Genomic DNA, 19,289 nt, shown 5'->3' on the forward strand with positions numbered 1-19,289 from the left:
AGTTCTTCCCGCCCATTTCAACCTTTCTACTGTAACTTTTGCTGCCGACCTGGACACTATGCTTCACATTGCCGACGTCGTCCCCCCACCACCCGTTACTCTTCTCATGACTCAGTTCCTCGCATCTAAGAAATGCATGGAATACCACAACTTTGGATTTTGTATTTTGCTTGGGTATTTGACTTAGAATCTTAACAACATTGAAGATATATATATTTTATGCAATTTTGGTATATATTGGATTTCTATGTTAATTTTTTTTTAATGTTGTAAATTAGATTATGTGTAATATTTTGTCTTTTTGACTATTGTTTCTTGTCAGATCTCAATCATGATTTCATTGGTAAATAATTTCTTAGTGCATATTACTTAATGCAATTTTTGGTGTATATGTAGGATGACTGTTTTAATCACAAATTGTAATTGGTGCTCCTATTTCTCATTGTATTCCCCTCTGTTTACGTTTCCTCTCCTCTTTTCTATCCTTTTTTTTCTTCTCTTCCATTATTCTCTTCTAATTCGCCTTTTTTCTGTTTATTTTTCATGTTTATTGAGGAAACATAAATATCGAGTGTGCCATCTTGGAATCATCATGTGACGCATTAAAATGGAAACACAACCACCATATTACTCTCTAGGAGTACTAATTTGATTGTAAAACGTCTCCTCCTTTTTTTTGAGAAATTCTCCACATTATAGTGTTTATTTGGACCTTCGTTTTCTACTTACAGGTGTTGTTTAACAGGTATCTTTATATTGAGTGTATTGTGAAACCTGCATGTGTAATTTGATGTAATGCCTTTTTAATGGCACATATACTCATATTTCAGGTAAAGAGTATTCTTATTTGTAATGTTCACTTTTCATCCAGTCTGGTCATTTCATTATTACGATTGCAATCGATTTTTTCATGCTCACCTTTTTCGCAATCATTTTTTATAGACTATTTATTCATCTTATTATCTATCGTGTTTCAATTGGTTACCAACATTGTGTATGTTTTTGTTATTATTCAATCTAGTCTCAATCTAATCAATTTGTGTGGGATATATATATATATATATTTATTTTTAGGTACTTGTTTGCATATATTCTCACATGCTATGTGTGTTCTCTATTTATATGGTGTCCTTATACTTCATTAAAACACATACATTTGGGTATTTCTTCTTTGATTAAGGGGAATTTCCTTATATAGATATTAGGTGCTCTCGAAATGGTATATTTGTGTCTGGTTAGTTCATGTGCCTTTCTTGCCAAATAATTATGGTTGTTGTTATCATATATATTAGTTCCTTTATATTTGTTAGCCGGGGGAGTTTGTGACGTTTTTCCTGCGCGATTTGTACTAAAGACGTATTACGTCATATTTCGCGTAGGAAAGACCTCACATTTCCTCCTTCGTAGTACGCCTTGCGTCTCGCTTGCTTTGTTGGTTGTGCCAGTCGCCGCTAGGTGTCTCTACCTATCTTTGCCTAGAGCTGCTTTTGCGAACGTGTAAGCTGAATCAGTTCCGATCCGACCGACTCTCACGTAACAGGCTTGTCCTCGCATGACAAAGAGCGAGAAAAGGAACGAGCATGACGTGCGATTAATGTGGAACGGTGTCTCGCTGGACGAGACTTGCATTTTTTTTGGATCCTAATTGCACGTGCTCGTTTTAGACTATATCTCCATACTTCGTATAATCACCCGAAAGTGGATTGTTCTCGCAAGGTTCGGATTTTGGAGTTAAGTAGTGGAAAGACTACATTTCTGTGAGGAATCAAATACGCGTGTTCCGAGTCCAGTTTGACGTGTGCACAGACTGTTTGTCGTATTCTACAGGACACACGTTACCACTACTTCTATGGAACGTCTTCATGGAAACCTGATTGCGAGGAAAGTTGAGTTTCGTAATACCAATGTGAGGGAAGAGACGACCGTATGAGAAAGAAGCCAAATCCTATTAGATTCTCCAGTTGCAGAGTTCGATTGACCAGATGGAATGGTTTTGAGTGGACTATTGAGGTATGTACTGTGTCAAATCCTTCCTTTTGCGCCATATCAAATGTAGTGAAGTGCGTCGGGTTGAAGTACTTTGAATCTCCAGTTCGAATAATTGGGAGGAAGAAGATATAAGTGTCGGGTTGTTGGAACTATGCAAAATGGAATTAATCATGTAATTGTTTGAACTGATGCGTCGTCGTCACTATTCGTCGTATACAAAAAAGTAAAGGAGAATTTCTAATTTTCTTAATAATAAATTGAGCAAGGCGTACGTTAGAGTAATATATTATTGCGTATCACCAGGTGACAGAATGCAATGAGAGATAATGTTTGTCTGGCACGAAAATATTAAAATAAAGTAAGAAGAGAGCACCAAAGTAAAAAAAGGGGACAAATTGTTACAAGAATGAATAAGAGCTTTTTATTGCAATGTGTTGTTGAGAAGTTAACTCGTTGATGATATTTGATATTACATGGTTCTATGGGTTGGTTGAATTTATTCTTGTCCGTTGTCGTAATTGTAACGACCTAATGCAAGAAAATACGGGGTGAACGGGAGAGAGAAATAATTGTTGAATTTATTTTTGGAAAATAATCTTGTGTGATTTAAAAGACGGGTTTCTCGTTAATAACTGCTTTGATGTACTTGTTTTCATGTTGGGACGTTAATCAACCTTCGTTGCGAGATTAACGCAATAAATTCTGACTTAGTGTCACAAATGAATTTTGCTCTCTCTTCTTTTTTTCTTTTTTGTTTTTTTTTTGGAACCTTGCTTGTTAATGAAGAATGAGAGTTTATTAGTGTCAAATGAAAAGATGAATTGATTGGTCAGAGTGGTATACATATTTTCTTGTGTGTGGTTCCGGGTACACACCCGTACATGAATATACACAATATCTATATTGAAAGGTCGACATAGTGTGAAATTTTCCACGACATTCTGTGACAATATGTTTATTATGTACTTTGTTTTTGTTTAGTGTTTTGGGAGGGCCTCATATATTTAAACAAGTGCACCCCCTTTTGTCATTGGTTCTCTATAGAGACTGAGGTGGCAGTGATAAACGCTTGCCATTAACCTCAACATTGTTGTGACTTTTGTAACTGGTTTGTTGTTATTCGTTTCTACGAACGTACGATAGTTGATCCCGGACCTTTTGCACGTTTCCTTAATTAACTTTCGCTATCTTTGCTTACGTACGCAACAACCACGTTACAAAATTAATGAAAGGACAACCACAAAGAACACCCATACGCAATTTGGATTCGAACCCTGGACCACTGACGTTGTTGTAGAGCACTGTTCTAACCACTCCGCCACAGAGGCTGGCTGGTTGTAGAAATATATTAACCATTTCTTCATATTGGTAATATTTTCAATGCAGTTTATATTTCTACGAATTACATAGATCCTTGATGTGATAAAGAGAAAAACAGATGCCAGATCCCCTGAATTCAGGTAGCACAAAGGAAAAAAAAATCATACTAGTGTAATTTAATCTACTGGAATCATTTATCTATCTGCAAAACTACTGCTGTATAAGAACAACACAACAAGTTCCCAAGTGGACAGTGAAATGCTGACCAAATTAATAGACCTATCAAAGCACTTTCATGGGTAGAGTAAGTATTTGTTTCTGGTGTATTACTTTATTACCACATATTATTTCCCCTGAAACATGAAAGAATATAATACATCATATAATGAATGGAAGTGAAGAAAAATATGCTGACCAAATCTTGATAGGTAAAACTGAACCTTAAGAAACGTGTGATGACCTACAAGAAACCTAAAACAATCTCGATGGGTCACCCACTGTTGTTCTACAAAAGTAACTGTGCTGCTTACCAAAACAACATAAGTTGCCCAACAAACCAGAATTCACACAAAACAGCTTCAAATAATTTTTGAATATACTTTTGCAGCAATATAGGAAAAAAAATACAAATTTGTAGAAATTTTATCACATTCTTTGGATCTGCAACTGTCCTAAGTGAGCAATGCTTCACTTGTTTTACTTTTACCTTTTTTTATGTAAAAAAAAAGTTTAAGAAATACTTACAAGTACATAGTCTTTCATCTGTGCTTTTTTCTGATCCTGTTTCCATTTGTCTTCTATCCATGATGCCAACTCCAGCGTTAGAAGTTTCCACCGGTGTGCAACCAGAACTTCCCACAATGCAGGACCATCATTGATGCTCATATAAGCGAGTTCTTTATACTGACCATGGAATTCCACTGCCTGTGATAAAAATACTAAGTGTTATCATTCCATTTCTTAATATATTACCAAAGATATTAGGAAAGATAGGTTTAAGTTTCCACACCTACAACTCAAATAAGATACTTGACAACTTTTAATTTAATCAGCTTGCTAGGTAGCTGTGACCTAAGGCAACAATTACGAGGACCTCCAGCCTCCTCTCACCACTCACACTAATCACCCTCTCTCTTGGCGTACTTAGCATCGTTTGCTACTTAGCTGTTTCATCTTACCAAGAGCGGTTGTGTCCCTTAAGGAAGGATTTCTGTAGAAAGAGGATAACAGTAATGGCAGAAGAGAAAATTACCTTGGCACCTAATAATGAATTTAACCAAGGTGTATTTACTTGTTTTAGTTAAAAATTAAAGCTTGTATTAACTTTAAGAATAAATATATGTATATTATAATAGATTATGATAGGTGGAATAAGATAATCCATTTTACGATACTTAATTATGTGTTACATCCTTAGATCTTAATGGTTCATATGATTCCATGGAAGAATGTAAATGCTGATACAGCGATTGATGATCGGGTCCATGGACCCTTTGACCTCTCAGTATAGGAGGGATAAGTTAGTACAAGAAGTAAATATTATAGACATATAATTCGGTCCTTAGAACTTGCATCCTCCTGAAGTAGCAGGAGTAACTTATGGTTGGGACTACCCTGAACTAGTTGGGAGTTCCCTGGCTTCTTCTTCTTGTTTCCATTGAATGGTCTTCTTCATTCAGCTATCTTCTTGACTTCCTCCCTTAGTCATCCTTCTTAGCTTCTCTTGGTCTTCTTGTGGGATTCCATATTGATGTTATTATTCTTGTAGTTTTCAATCTCTAAATGTTGGTCCAACATTGTTCAATCCATTTCATCACGTTCTATCACTTGACTTCACTGCACTATTGTCTCTTTTATAAACTTGAGGATATAGGGTCATGCCCTTACAATTCACGACACGGTTAAGTCTGATTTTTGGTCCATTTATCAGAACTCAACATTTAATACTTAATGTTCAAGAATTAAACCAGATCTTCTGGGTATCTTTTCCTCTCAGGGTCTTAATATAAAAACTTCTTCTATTCAGGGCTGTTGGGCCCTTTTCATAATATCTTACCTCTTTCTGAAGTTGGCTTTGTTCATCTGATTCTTGCTTTACAGGTGCTGTACTTTTGGAGCTTAGTCTACTGCTTCTTTTTATTTCCTGTTGTGTCTGGATTATATTTACTTCTCTTGTTTCTCGAAGTCCAGGCTTGTAGTTTAATCTCTCTTGAATGGAGATCATCTCTGTTAGTTTGTTGATCTTTTTAAAACTTCCGAGTCTCCAGATATCTTGTTCTAGGGTTTCTTCCTGTAACCCCATCCTTAATCTTTGGATCTCACTACTTTCTCGTTTTTTACAGCTAACCACAGCAAGCTCTGGCCTGTCCCTGACTTCACAAGTCAGGCATATCTCGTCTTTTTCTAGATTAAACCTTTTGAGGTAACTCTTGTAGGGTCCATGGCCCGTGATTAGATGAACCATCCCTTTAGTTGGTTTAAAGAATCGATGTCTTAATCTCTCCCTCACATCTTGGAGGTATCTTCTACTATGCGCTGAAACTTCTAACTGGCTCCATTCTTCTTGCCAAAGGTTCCACAAATGATGGTCTGCTTCCTTGATGGAGTTTACTTGTATTCCCAGTAGATCTTCAACTTTTCCATACTGACGCTTCTTCCACCAGTATCTGACTGCACAACGTCTTACTTCTAAGTCTAAAGGAAGCACTCTGGCGATGGCAATTGTAGAAGCAGTTGATGTGGTGCGGAATGCACCGAGTATTCTCATTAAAACATTGCGTTGAGTTGATCTTAAACTGTCAATTATCTGTCTTTGGTGTGTTAGATGTGCCCACATCGAGGCAGAGTAACATACTACAGAAAGAAAGTCGGCTCTGTAGTATATTAAAGGAATTTCCAAAGGGAGTTTATATGCTATATTTCCCATACTCAGGATGTTATGAAGTGTTGTCTTAGCTTTTCCTAATACTTCTTTTATGTGTAGTCTGAGTTTCAATTGAGACTCCAGAGTCACTCCAAGATATTTAATATTTGGTGATTTCTTAATAACAAGATTTGGTCCCTTGATTATTACAGGTCTCATGAGTTTTCCTTTAAGTAGCAAGTGTTTAGATTTTTCTTTTGAAATCCGCTTCCATTTCTTTACTAATTCCAGTGCCGTGCTTGCTCTTCTCTCTATTTCTCTGCAGTTATTAGCATTTATTAGTATGAGAATGTCATCCGCAAATGCCGTTCCTTCAGCTACATCGCTTGATTTTTCTAAGTCATTCAATAGAGGTTCCAAAGTTTAGTTCCAAAGGATTGGGCCCAAAACTGAGCCCTGTGGGCATCCTTTATTAACTTCCCTTATTACGGATTGTGCCGATCCTTTATACTGGACACATCTGTCCTTCAGATAATCCCGTATTAACTCATACAGTGGTTTTTGTATTCGATTGTCTTTTAGTACTTTCAAAATGAAAGGCCACCATACATTATCAAAAGCACCGCTAATGTCCAATGTGATGGCCAATACATATTTGTTGGGATTCCCTTGGATGTGGTTTATCACTTGTTGAATAGCATCCTCTGTTGATCGTCCTTGGGTAAACCCATATTGTTTATCTGATTGTCTGATCAGAGATCTTTCTTTTAATTTTATGATAAGCTTTTCCAAAATCTTTCCTAAGTTATCCAGAAGACAGATAGGTCTGTAGGATCGTGGTTCTCCTGGATCTTTCTTCTTATCCTTCAGGATGATACATAAGTTTGCTAGTTTCCATGTCTTGGGGAATTTTCTCAATGCCAAACTCTGGTTGTAGATATATATTGTAGACTTACGAGAAGTTTGTTTTTGGTAATTTTCATTACCTCATTTACCAGGCCATCTGGCCCAGGAGCCTTCTTGCATTTTAACTTGTCTATTGCAATGGCAATTTCTTCTTTTGCAAATGGGAAGACCAATGTATCATTCACACATGTCTCGTTTTGATGTTGTCTAATATTGCTCTGGCTTTGTGTATCCTTCTTAGTATCATATAATGACAGTACTGTATCCATTAGATACTGTATTGTATCTTTCCAATTAGTAGTGTGAGTTGTCAGGACATTTTAACGTTGTCGGTACAAAGGCTTGTTTTAACTTTCCAGTTGTTACTTTGTATGGGATACCCCACGGATCGTCTGGAATCTTGCTCTGGACAAGCCTTGCCCAAGTCTTTATTTTAAATTGCTTTAGTAAATCAGAATATATCCATTTGGATCTTCTGTATTTCTCGAGGTAGAATTGCTTTAACGTTGGATTTACAGCTTTTTGGTATTGTTTCCTCAGCCTCTTTGTTGTTGTTTTTCTTTTCAAGATATATACAGGCCATATCTGCATTTTCTTCTTTGGCTGTTGTCTTGTGAATAAGCTGACTACAGTTTGTTAATGCAGATGTTAATATTTTGACATTTTCGTCTAAACTGTTATTGCTTGATACGGGTTCTCTTTCCAGTAGCTTCTTGACCTCCAATCTTAATAGGTCCTGTTCTTCTTTGTTCCAGTTTCTTTTGATGTTAGTCACTGGAATAGTTTGTGTACTGTCTTTACTGAGAGATACATACCAGCCTATCACATTGTGGTCACTTGTAGTTAGATCGTTGACCCACCAGCCGTCCACTGACAGCCACCCTTTATAGTTTACCAAAGTCACGTCTATATTTGACTTAGCTCCAGTAGTGTTGCTGAATCTTGGTATCCTAGATTTTCTATTTACTACGCAGAAATTTCTGCTGGATATAAGGTCTTCCAATTCTCTACCTCTGTCGTCTAGTTCGTCACTAAACCACAGTGGTGATTTTGCGTTGGCATCAGTACATATTATTAAATTTGAGTCTTGGTTTCCTCGGCCAGTGATGGCTCTATCCATCAACTGGATATAAGGTGCAATTCTGTCTTGAAATTGACAGTAGACATTGATTAGTGTCCAAGATTTTTGACCAAGTTCCGCTTCTACCACCATACAATATGACGTTGAATGAGATTTGATCCAAGTTACTTGTATATCCTTATTTACTATTAGTGTAGCTACTTTTGACACCTTTGAGCAGGTGAAACATCGGATTGATAGTGGGATTCCAATGAGTTCTCTCTTTTGATGATATGGCTCTTGTATCATAGCTATGTCAATGTTGTTATTGATTATGTAATGTATTATTTCTTGCATTGCTAGCTTTGCCCCTTGAGCATTATGCTGTATAATTCTTATTCGTTTGATGGAATTACTCATTATTGTATTGGTTGAACTATCCAGTTTATTTTTGATATGGTTCTATCTAAAAGGTCTTGGTACGTTGGCCAAGCATGTCTGACACAGTTCCTTTTCCGCATTTTGCAAGGTATACATAATCTGGTGTTGGTTAAGTTACAGTCTTGTTCCTTATGTGGCTCCCCGCATTTCCTGCAAGTTCTGCCGTTTCTGCAGTACTTGCTTATATGACCTAAGTCATTACATTTGAAGCATTTTGCGACTGAAATATAGTCCTTCAGTCTTATGACTTTGAATGGCAGATATAATCTGTCTTTCTTTATTAAGATGTTTCTCATGATTGGAGTTGTCTCAAGCACAACGTGTGAGGCAAATTCACTTCTTCTTACCATTCTGAAGGCTATTTTTAAGTTGCTCTTCATCTCTTCTTCAGTCATAATATCTTCAAGATTCAGATGGAAGATGTCTTTCTTTAAGTTTTCATCAGTATATGCTTTTGGAACATCATATAACACTACTTGCGGATTCTTCTTTTTTGTTACTTCCATTTGGAGCCCTTCAGCCTGCAGTGTTTCGTTGTTTTTAATTGTCTGCAATTCCTCACTGGAAACAAACTCTACAATGAGCAATTCATTAGCATATCTCATGTCTGTAATTCTTATCTTATATCATGATGGGTTTATTTTCTCAGTAAGATTCTCTTGATGTCTTCTGGATTCTTATCTTTTGCTTTTACAAACATATTTGTTCTTACCTGTCTTGATGATCTTGGTATTTCAGCATTTGTCGGAATCTGTTTCAATTTGTCGGCGTATGTGATATTCTCATTTTCAGGGCTATCTCTTTTAGATTCCCTTGTAGCTCGTAGCTCTTCTTTTAGAAAAGTGATCATGCCTTGGAGTTCTCCATTTACCGCACGTAGAGTGTCATTTTCTGATTTGAGGTTCTCATATGAAGAAGATATTTTACCGACTATTTCTGTTAGCAGCATTTTTGTTGGGACAGATACTTTTTCTCTTGCTATACCAGCATGAAATTCACCTATATAGAACCTTTATGTGTCCACTTTCCTCTCACTCTGTGTATCTTCTTCATGACTACCATTTCCTTGGTTTTCTTCTGCACGCTCTTCCATTTCTCCCAGTCTTCTTCTACTCGCTGGGATATTAAGGGTGGATTTTTCTGAATTAGATCTTTGTCTTTTGTTACTTTTATCTGAGTTCATCCTGTCCTTTGAAATCTACGACTTTATACATGGCACATAGACAGTCTTAAAATTCTTAATATCCATCTTAGTCTCTCAACAGACACACATTAAAAACTATCATCATATTACTAAATTTTTGTGACCACAATGACACGTTAAAAGGGATGAGAGTCTGCTACCCACCCCCCGGGTGCCAACCTGGTTCCGCCTGGCCTCTTCCTCGCACTGTCTACGTGACGGGCTTCGGTGGGTTCCCTAGCTGGGGAGTTGGCTTTACTCTAGCTAGAGAGGGCCAGGACAGGGGTCAGGTCTTCCACCCTTCGAGCCAACCGAATTGGAAAGTGACAATGCCATGGTTAAGCCTAACGAACTCTCACCTAAGGCAACACTGGGATTTGATAAATTGGTTATTATTAAATAAGGAATATACTGTTAAGAAATGTTTGCATTTACTAATAAATTCTAGGGCTGGGTCAATACTGATGACAATCTATCAATGTCAGCTAATACTTACAGTATCACTACAATTTATTCTATAATACATACCAGTTGAGGTATCATGCACGGTCTTCAAAAATGCAATGGAAAACCTTCACAGTCTAAATATTTTCAAAATCTTACACAATTCAAAGTTTTCGTTTTCAGTTATTTTGCACCAGTATTGTATGAAAGAAAAAATGTTTCTCTTTGTGATTAAATTATATCTATTTTAGTATTTCAACATAATTATTTGACTATTTTAAAGCAAAACTCTGGTATGTTGATGTAGTATGATTGCAAATAAATATTTATGTATTAATTTAAACAATATCCTGAAGAACTTTAACTGTTGCCAGGTTCAAGCCGATATTCCAAAACTTCAATGTGAAACTGCAAATGCTTCATGATAAATCTGCACGGCTCATTCACTTACTAAATTTATGTATGCAGCCAGGAGAGTGTATTTGCCTGAGAAAAGAAACTGCATACTACACATGTACTTTGCAAAAGAAATACATAGGAAACTTGATGTTATGTTTTTCGGGCACAAAGTTTAAAATGCATGAAAATGTCAAAACGGGAAAAGTTTTACAATACTCTTGTATGTTTGGACCATCCATATTGAATGAATAATGTGGGAAAATATAAAATCTAGCATCATAAAATCGGGGCTCCATCCTATAGTCTCTCTATGTATTGTACATGCTGACAAAAAAGCATGAGAGATCTGGTTGGAAGGTGGAAACTTGTGGATGGCCATCATAGGCAAAATTCCCCTAAATGAATTTGGCCTTTAAAGACAGAATTAGAATAACAGAATTGTGGAACCAATACTTACAAGGGACAGGCCCACTCCATTCAAGGAAAGAAAGAGTTCAGTGTTGCACTTCTCTGCATCAATTCTGCTCCTTGCTTGGGCTGCCATCCTCTCGTCCTGGGTGAAGAGCAGCACCCTCTGTTGGTTCTCCAAGTAGCTCACCCAGTACACAGTGACCTTGTCCTTCCTAGTCTTCTTTATTAACTGAAAAATAATAATGTTCATTAATTCTCATACGGTGAACACGGGAATACTTTAATTAGACCATACAATTTTATGCTGGCCTCCATGGCAGAGTGGTTAGCACAGCATGCTAACTACAATGCCGTGAGTTCCAAGTTCGAATCCCAGCCTGGGCGTGGATGTTTTGTGTGTTCCTTCATCAATTTCATCATATCATCACTCATCCTCATCTCTGCAATTAGCCAAAAGTGTCAGAAAAGTGAAGTAAAATTAACCAAACCAATAAATTTGCAATTTTATATCTGATAGGCTCTCAGTATCTGTTATATCAAGAACTTGTCAGTATCAGCAAAACTTCCATATCGGTCCATCCATATTAGAAAAAAAATTAACCACTCCAGGTGTTACAAATTTATAAAGTACCAATAAGAAAATATGCTGTTATAGGTCAACCCAAATTTCCATCCTACAAATATGCACTGGGAAAGGAAAAATCTATGTTCCATACCTGCGGTTTCTGTGCTTCATCAGATTCGCTGTCATCACTGCTGCTGCTTCCATCATGCACGGGGGACTTTGGAGAATTCTTCTTCAAAGTAAATTTGGAAGAAACAGAAGTGCTGGTTGAGACATTGGATTGCTTCACTGTGTGGAAACTAACTCGCTCTTGTCCATACCCATCCTGGAAATCAAGCACAAGCAAAAATAAAGTAAATGACACTCTTGCACTATGACCAGTACAAATATAATATTTATTTAACATTTGTATAACAAAACAGCGTTTAACTTAGGTGCTTGTTCCTCCACAGAGAGAGCCTTCTTCCAGAATATCAGGTTTTACTGGTAAAGATGACACTACGTCTGCACAATTCATTATGCCATGAAGGCATGGAGAGGGGGGGGGGTAGAAATTGGGCCCCACACATTCACAATCCAGGTTATCTCTGGGGGTGATGTGATGAGCACCATGCTCCTGCCACCTTTACTCCCTCTACCCACAGTTTGGGTGAATCCCACCTGAAATCACCCACCCTGGGAATTGAACCAGGTCTCCCACATGGCAGTCAGGCATCCTACCAACTGGACCAATCTGGCAAAAATATTCTGAAGAAATAAAACCTTTGAGGTTTACGTCATGTCAAGTCCTAACGAGTGCATGTCTTCAGTCTGAACATGAATCATGGCAATTATTTTTCCACATACTTCAATAGCTATGAATATGGGAAACCCTTAGGGGAATACTCAGTTATTGTCAATGGGCCCATGCCCACCTACCCCCCCCCCCTCTCTCTCTCTCTCTCTCTGGTATCAGAGCCTCATGGGTCGGCTGACTTATCCCTCTGCAATTAGGCACCCAACTTGAACTTGGCAGTGTGAAAAGGCTAATTCATGCCACAATCAGAACCTGACTGAAAGAAGGCTTATTCCGTTATTTGCACCTCGTGATCTGTGTAAAGGGATTTGTGTAATATTTATACTATTAGCTTCTTATAATCTGACCTCTCAGCTCTTTATAGGCTAGAAGCTGGGATACAAGGTGTTTCATAATTCATAATTCCCTCTGAGATTTCAGAAGTCTGTTGCTCAGAGGCCAACTCACCCATGGGGATGATAGCGTGTCAGTGAAGAGAATAAGTATCCAAATTTTTAATGCACCTCACAAATGTTTGATATGTCCTCCCTTGGTGACTCGATAGAAGTAAAAGGAACAGGTAGACCGTCACCTGAGACTTTGGGCCACATACGAGCATGCTTACAGAATTTACATCTGTTGAGTCACCAAGGAAAGATATATATTGAATATTTATAAGATGGGTTTAAAACTTGGATATTTACTCTCTTCACTGACATGCTCTCATCCATGTAGGTGAGTTGGCCTCTGAGCAACCGACTTCTGAAATCCCGGAGGGGAATTATGAAACACCCTTTATCTCCCTGTATGTTATCTATTGCTACATCTCTTTCGTGGGTAAGTTAAAGTAAGGCTCCACGTTATGGGCGCCACTATGCTACACCCTTGGGGTACGCACTTAAATGTTATTTATACCATGCCTACAGATATCTTAATCTTAGGGGATAGGTTCTTTATTCGAGAATTCCAAATAAGAAAGCGTTTTATAGCCAAGAGGATATAGTTAAATGCGGATCTATAATCTGAAAACTATACACAATACAGAGAAAATATATAGCGAAGCTTGTATATACATTGAAATATATATATATGCTGATTCCAAATTTACGTCAGTTATATTCTTCTTATACATATATGAATAATTGAAATGGAAATCATCTTCTTCTTTCTTCTCGTAATTTCTGGGAAAAAGCTTCTTCTTCCTTCCTATCTTTGATCTGGGAAAATACTTCTTCTTCTTTCTATTTTTGGAAAAGACTTTTTCTTCTTTCTATTTTTGGAAAAGACTTCTTCTTCTTTTCTTCTTTCTATTTAGGAAAAGGCTTCTTCTTCTTTTCTTCTTTCTAATTTTGGAGAAGGCTTATTCTTCTTTTCTTTCTTCTATTTTTGAAAAGACTTCTTCTTCTTTCCTATTTAGGAAAAGGCTTCTTCTTCTTCTTTTCTTCTTCTAATTTTTGAGAAGGCTTATTCTTCTTTTCTTTCTTCTAATTTATTGTCTTTCCTTTTAAAGCGTAATCTTATTTATTACACATATGTCCTCGCTTTCTCCGCTTCACAAGCTATACTTATAGAAAGATTAGGGGCATCTAAACTGACAATAGCGCCACCTCCTATGTAACGACCAAAAGGGGAATAGCCCAGGATCGCTAACAGCAAGCGCTGCCTATGGCCCAGTGCATCTAATAAGAAGCGCAACCGTAAGTGCTTCGGGGCATCTAATTTGACACAGCGCCACCGAGGGTCGGACAAATACAAAAGCTAACGATATTCCCCTCGTCAGAAGATCAAAAAGGAGATAGATACATTTCTGAATTCATTTGCTCACTTATTAACTTTCCTAATTGTTTCATATATGAGCATATTCTTATTTATCTTAATTGGCTATATACAACATTTCATTCACTCCTTCTATAATTTTTATACTCTTCCTTTATGTATTTTGCATTTACTATAATATATATAATCACTCTTCTTTGCTCCTAGTTTCTACAACGAACTCTGCTCTTCTTTATGTGGCGTGCTGCCATCTGTCGTCGATCTCGGGAAACAGTTCTTCCTTGCATTTTTCATTGTGTCGTCGGAAATGGCACGTGACACTATTGTGTAGTCAGAAAATTATAACTGAAGTTTATATTTAAGAGTTAAGAATTTATTTGCTTCATATGGTTTCACAGGCAAATAGTTCCAGATGAACAAGATTTAACAGTTCAGGTTTTACCCCTTGGAATTACCTCTACCCCTCCCTCCCCCTTTTTTCCTCTCTTAAAGCTCCCCTTGAGTGGAGGATTGATTTGTATCATAATATAAAGTACATTAATAATATTATTATAAAATAATACAAGAAATACAAAAATACTACTAATACACAGTGAATGCTACAATTAACTATTTTAAGATATCCATTATTTCTTACTGCTTGCTGGAACTATCAAGAAGATGGAGAGTTCATTATGAGAAAGGTGGTGAAATTAATTGTGGCAATTCAAATCTCCACTTAAGCAGCATGTGAACTTCTTTACATAACAAAGGTACACATGAAAGAGTAAAATTACCTTCCAAAACTGAGCTTCTATGTCTTGGGATTTCCTATTGTAGACATTCCAAAGAAGTGTACGTTTCTTAGCCGGATCATCCCAGGTGTACAACATGGACTGATATGGGCTGAGCAGGGCCACCTAAAATTAACAACAGTCAATGTGTTAAAGATAAGGCAGATCAATGAATTGGAAGTAAAGGAATCAATCAAAAAAAAAAAAAACAATTTTTGAATAACTAGTGTAAATTAAATCTAAAATGATATGTTTGAAATTTGTGATGCATACTCTTTTATATAGTCTACTCAATGAGGTTCTCATAAAGTTGCACTTGTGTGAAGTCACAGCAATACACACTCAAACTTAGGAATGGACTAATAGGAATTCTTTTATCAATATAGAATTTACTGACAATCGACATTCAACTCATTCACTATAAATTTGCATCCCTGAAGACCATGAATGGTCCATTCACCTCCTTGAATAATATACGAGGGTCACTATTTATATTTTGAGCCTTGGCAACACTGATTGAAGTTAGGTGCGATTTGACGTTTGCACGGAATCCTCTGGCATTATTGACCATAACGTACTTCAAATGTCTTGTCAATAGCTTCATTTGTGTTGTTTATGTTGCCTTGGAGATTGCGCGACAACAATAAAATGGAATTAACTCATGAACATTTTCGTGCGATGATTTTTTACAATTTTCGACATGGATTATCAAGACAAGAGTGCATCGATCAACTTACTTCCACATTTGGCGATGAAGCCCCATCCTTTGCCAATGTGAAACGCTGGTGTAACGAATTTAATCGTGGCCGCCATTCGCTCACCGACGAGATTCGCAAAGGTTGTCCAAAATCAGTTGTTGTTCAAGAAAACATTGATGCTGTGCAAAACCTAATACTGCAAGATCGTCATGTGACATACTGTGAGATTGAGGCAACCATAGCAGGGTGGCTACAAACAAGCAGAAATGAAATTCCCTGACTTTTCCAGGTTTTCCAGGACAAAATTTACATTTTTCCCTGACAATTACAAACTAAACTAAATCGATGTTTTTGCAAATAGAAATAATAAACTCATACAGATCCACGTATGGTTTTGTTAAGTACCAATATTATCTTCTATGAAATTGACTTAATTTCTCTATTCTCTATGATTTGAATTCAAACAGCAAAATAGTGAATTTGGAAAATTATTACAATTCACAAGCTAAGGAAGGATTACGGAATTTTATCATACGCAGTAAGTTTAAAATAAAATACTTGATTATTTTTAAAGTTACGACTAAATGAGATAAGAGTGAAGAGTGAATGATTTAAGAAATACAATTTGTAATTTATCAGTCTCCTTCTACATTCTCGGTATTATATGTTGATATTTCCACTGAGGTTTGGAACCCTCTGCTTGCAAAAACCATGAGTGCGGACTCATTTTTCAATGCATAAAGCTACTTCTCTCTTCTCTCTAAAGGAAACAACTTAACTCTTGCATATAATTGAAACAATTGAATTGTACAAAAGAAAGTGTCATATTTCCTTACATTATCAATGGGATTTCTGCTTCAGTACAGTATATCCAAGTGAAGTACTGTGAAACTGACAACATGCAGTTATACCATTAATGCTGACGAAAAGGGTACGTAGGTATTAGAAATTAAAAGCAAGGAATTTATAGAATTGCATTGTATAGGTACCTGATTTAGCTAAACACACATTAAAACAGGAACACTCTAATAATAAAAGCTTCTGAAAGTTCTTATACGAGGGGAATCCTGAAAAAAGCTCCAATGGTGCTTATACGCAGAAATAGTGGTCGGAGAGCGACACACACACATGCAGACAGGAAGAAGTGGCATATAGCTGTAATCTGGTACAGTTGCAATGCAGCCGTTTTAGGACAGTTCTAGGTTAAAGATTGCAGCTCCCATACAGTCTCCGGGGTGTAAGGGGTGACCTTCCACGTAGTACACCCAAATGTCAACCTCACTTCCACGTTAGTACACCCTGGACTGAAGACTAACGAGGCTCTGGCGACTGGCCCATTGTATAATTTTGTTTGTGTTGTCCAGTGTTTTGTCCTTATTTGTGCTGAGTGTTCTTTGCAGCCTCGGCTTTTAACGAAAGTCAGAACATTTTAATATTTTATGATTTTAATTAAGCAACGTTAGAGTTGTTATGTGCAACGGCAAGGGGCTGGACCCCGTATAGTGTGACGGGTGCAAAATAGCCTTAGTGCTGACGCACCCAAAATTTTAAAATCAAAATCAAAATAAAAAAATCCAATACAGTCTCCCACCGACTGTGATGTAGCCTACATTGCACGCTCAGAATTTGGCACAGAGCCACCAGCAATCGTGTGAAGTGTGCAGACCGGAAGTCGTGAGTGATAGTATTGTCAGACGATGGTGGAGACAATTCACGGAAGGCCAATCGAATGTGCACAACCCCATACAGCTGAGTACACACGGGACCTTTGCATTACTTCAGGTGAGAGATCTTGGACCACTCCCTGTACAGCCCTGGCCTTGAATGTACCAACTTTCATCTCTTTGTTTAACTGAAGAGGTTTCTGGCAGGGCAAGGATTTGACAGCTACACTGCGGTAGAGATAGTTCCAGTCTTTGCTGTCAGACACATATACCATGGGCATACAAAATTTAGTGCCATGCTATGACAAATGCCAGAACAACGGTGGTGATTATGCCGAAAAGTAGGTTAGGACTCACTGTTCCTAATGCAATAAATTACAACTGATATTCTTGTTTTATTTATGTCTAATCGGTAGGGACCTTGACATTTTGTTATTTTTTTCAAATTGGTGTATTTTCTTATTTTTTATTTTTTACTATACAGTTTTACTTTTCCCAAAATTCATATTTTCATTGTAGCGCATTTTCTGGCAAATATCTGAAATTATACCTTCATGGTGTTTTTAAGCTACTGTTTCAAATTGTAAGTCACATGGCTTACGCCTCTTCGTGAGAGTTTGATATCTTGAAAGTTATTTTGGGAAAGCTATTTTCCATACCCCATTTTTAATTTTAAGGTAAGGATTTTAGATAATGGAATTTTCTCCGTATATACTGAAGGGTGCATAATGACCATAAGTGGCGACGCACACAAAAAATTGAAATCAATCATCTCACGTGACAGATACAGATATATTATGGCACCCAAAAATTGGCATTATCTTTTTTTGACTTGTTAGTGTTAATTTCCCAAAATTTGCGTTTTTGTTTTAGAACATTTATCTGCCAAATATACCGAAACGTAATACTCCATTGTGCTTTAAACTATTATTTTAAATTGTAGGTCACATGATCTACGTATTTTCGTGACAGTTTGATATGTTGGAACAGATTTTTGAGGAAGTAAAAGTAAAGTGCTCCCCTGCACTTTTCCATGAAGGTGTATAGGGGTGTGGAGTTAGGGCCCCACACTTTCTTCATCATGGCTGAAGGTAGGGGTGATGTGATCAGCACCACGCTCCTGGCTACCTTTATCCCTCAAAGTTTCCTCAAGGTACCAGCTTCATATGATGCTGGGTGGGCGCCAGAGCAGTTTGAATAGGTGGAAAACATCCCGGTTCTCCCCCGCAGGGGATCGACACCGGGTCTCTCGCATAGTAGTCAGACGCCCTAACGACTGAGCTCCATTATTACTCGCTCGACAAATGCCGATGGTGCACACTTAGCTATGTAATTCAAAACATATTTCGTGCGACAAATCCGAAGATGTGGCTTCCGTGTGACGGTAGATACGCACTCGATCTCCTGTTAGAATCCTGCCACTTTGGTCTGTGATGCAAATGGTTTTGATAGAAGTTGAAACAATCGTGGGAAATACATGATTTAATGTGGCTGTCGGAATTATTCCATGTACGTATAACTCTATAGTTTACTCTCGAGTAAAATGTTGGAAAACTTGCATGTTCTATGTACACAAACATGGCCTAGAAAAGACAAGAATGTTGGATTTCATGGAATTTTTCGTTGTTATATGACGACATTCTTTTTAAAAAAATATCGCTAAAAACGCCAACAATTCGCATTTTATAGCAAATTCGCATTATTTCGATATTTCGAAAGGGCGAAAAATGTGTCCAGATATCACTGCACATTCCTAAACATAACTTCGCAGCAATTACCATTTTTCACGGTTTTGGCGTTTGCTTAAAATCAATGTCCCTACTAATTGGAAATTACTTTCTGGCCACCCCGTATAAATCAGTAGATGGAAAGTGAAAATTTAGCAGGGCTAGCAGAGAAAAGTCAATTCTTGAAGAAAGTGATTTGCTTATATGATTGAATGATTCGAGTAAATATGATATTAAAATATTTACGTATTTATTGTTAGTATTTTATTTCATAATATTGGACATTACCTTTACT

The 19,289-nt window shown here is 37.2% G+C and overlaps 1 protein-coding gene across 5 annotated transcripts in view; it reads right to left on the reverse strand.

The window, feature by feature from the left end:
* The window catches only part of LOC145988841 (intermembrane lipid transfer protein VPS13A-like), a 231,550-nt gene that overhangs the window by 62,661 nt on the left and 149,600 nt on the right, over positions 1 to 19,289 (reverse strand). For all 5 annotated transcript variants that reach the window (XM_083124072.1, XM_083124071.1, XM_083124068.1 and 2 more), the window contains 4 exons: positions 14,909 to 15,031; positions 11,733 to 11,906; positions 11,063 to 11,245; positions 4,054 to 4,233 (listed from right to left, as the gene is read on the reverse strand). In XM_083124072.1, coding sequence (XP_082980198.1) covers positions 4,054 to 4,233; positions 11,063 to 11,245; positions 11,733 to 11,906; positions 14,909 to 15,031 — 660 coding nt within the window. The remainder of the gene's footprint in view (positions 1 to 4,053; positions 4,234 to 11,062; positions 11,246 to 11,732; positions 11,907 to 14,908; positions 15,032 to 19,289) is intronic.

This window comes from Lepisma saccharinum, chromosome 6 (assembly GCF_977018435.1).
Source record: "Lepisma saccharinum chromosome 6, izLepSacc3.1, whole genome shotgun sequence".
NCBI lineage: Eukaryota > Metazoa > Arthropoda > Insecta > Zygentoma > Lepismatidae > Lepisma > Lepisma saccharinum.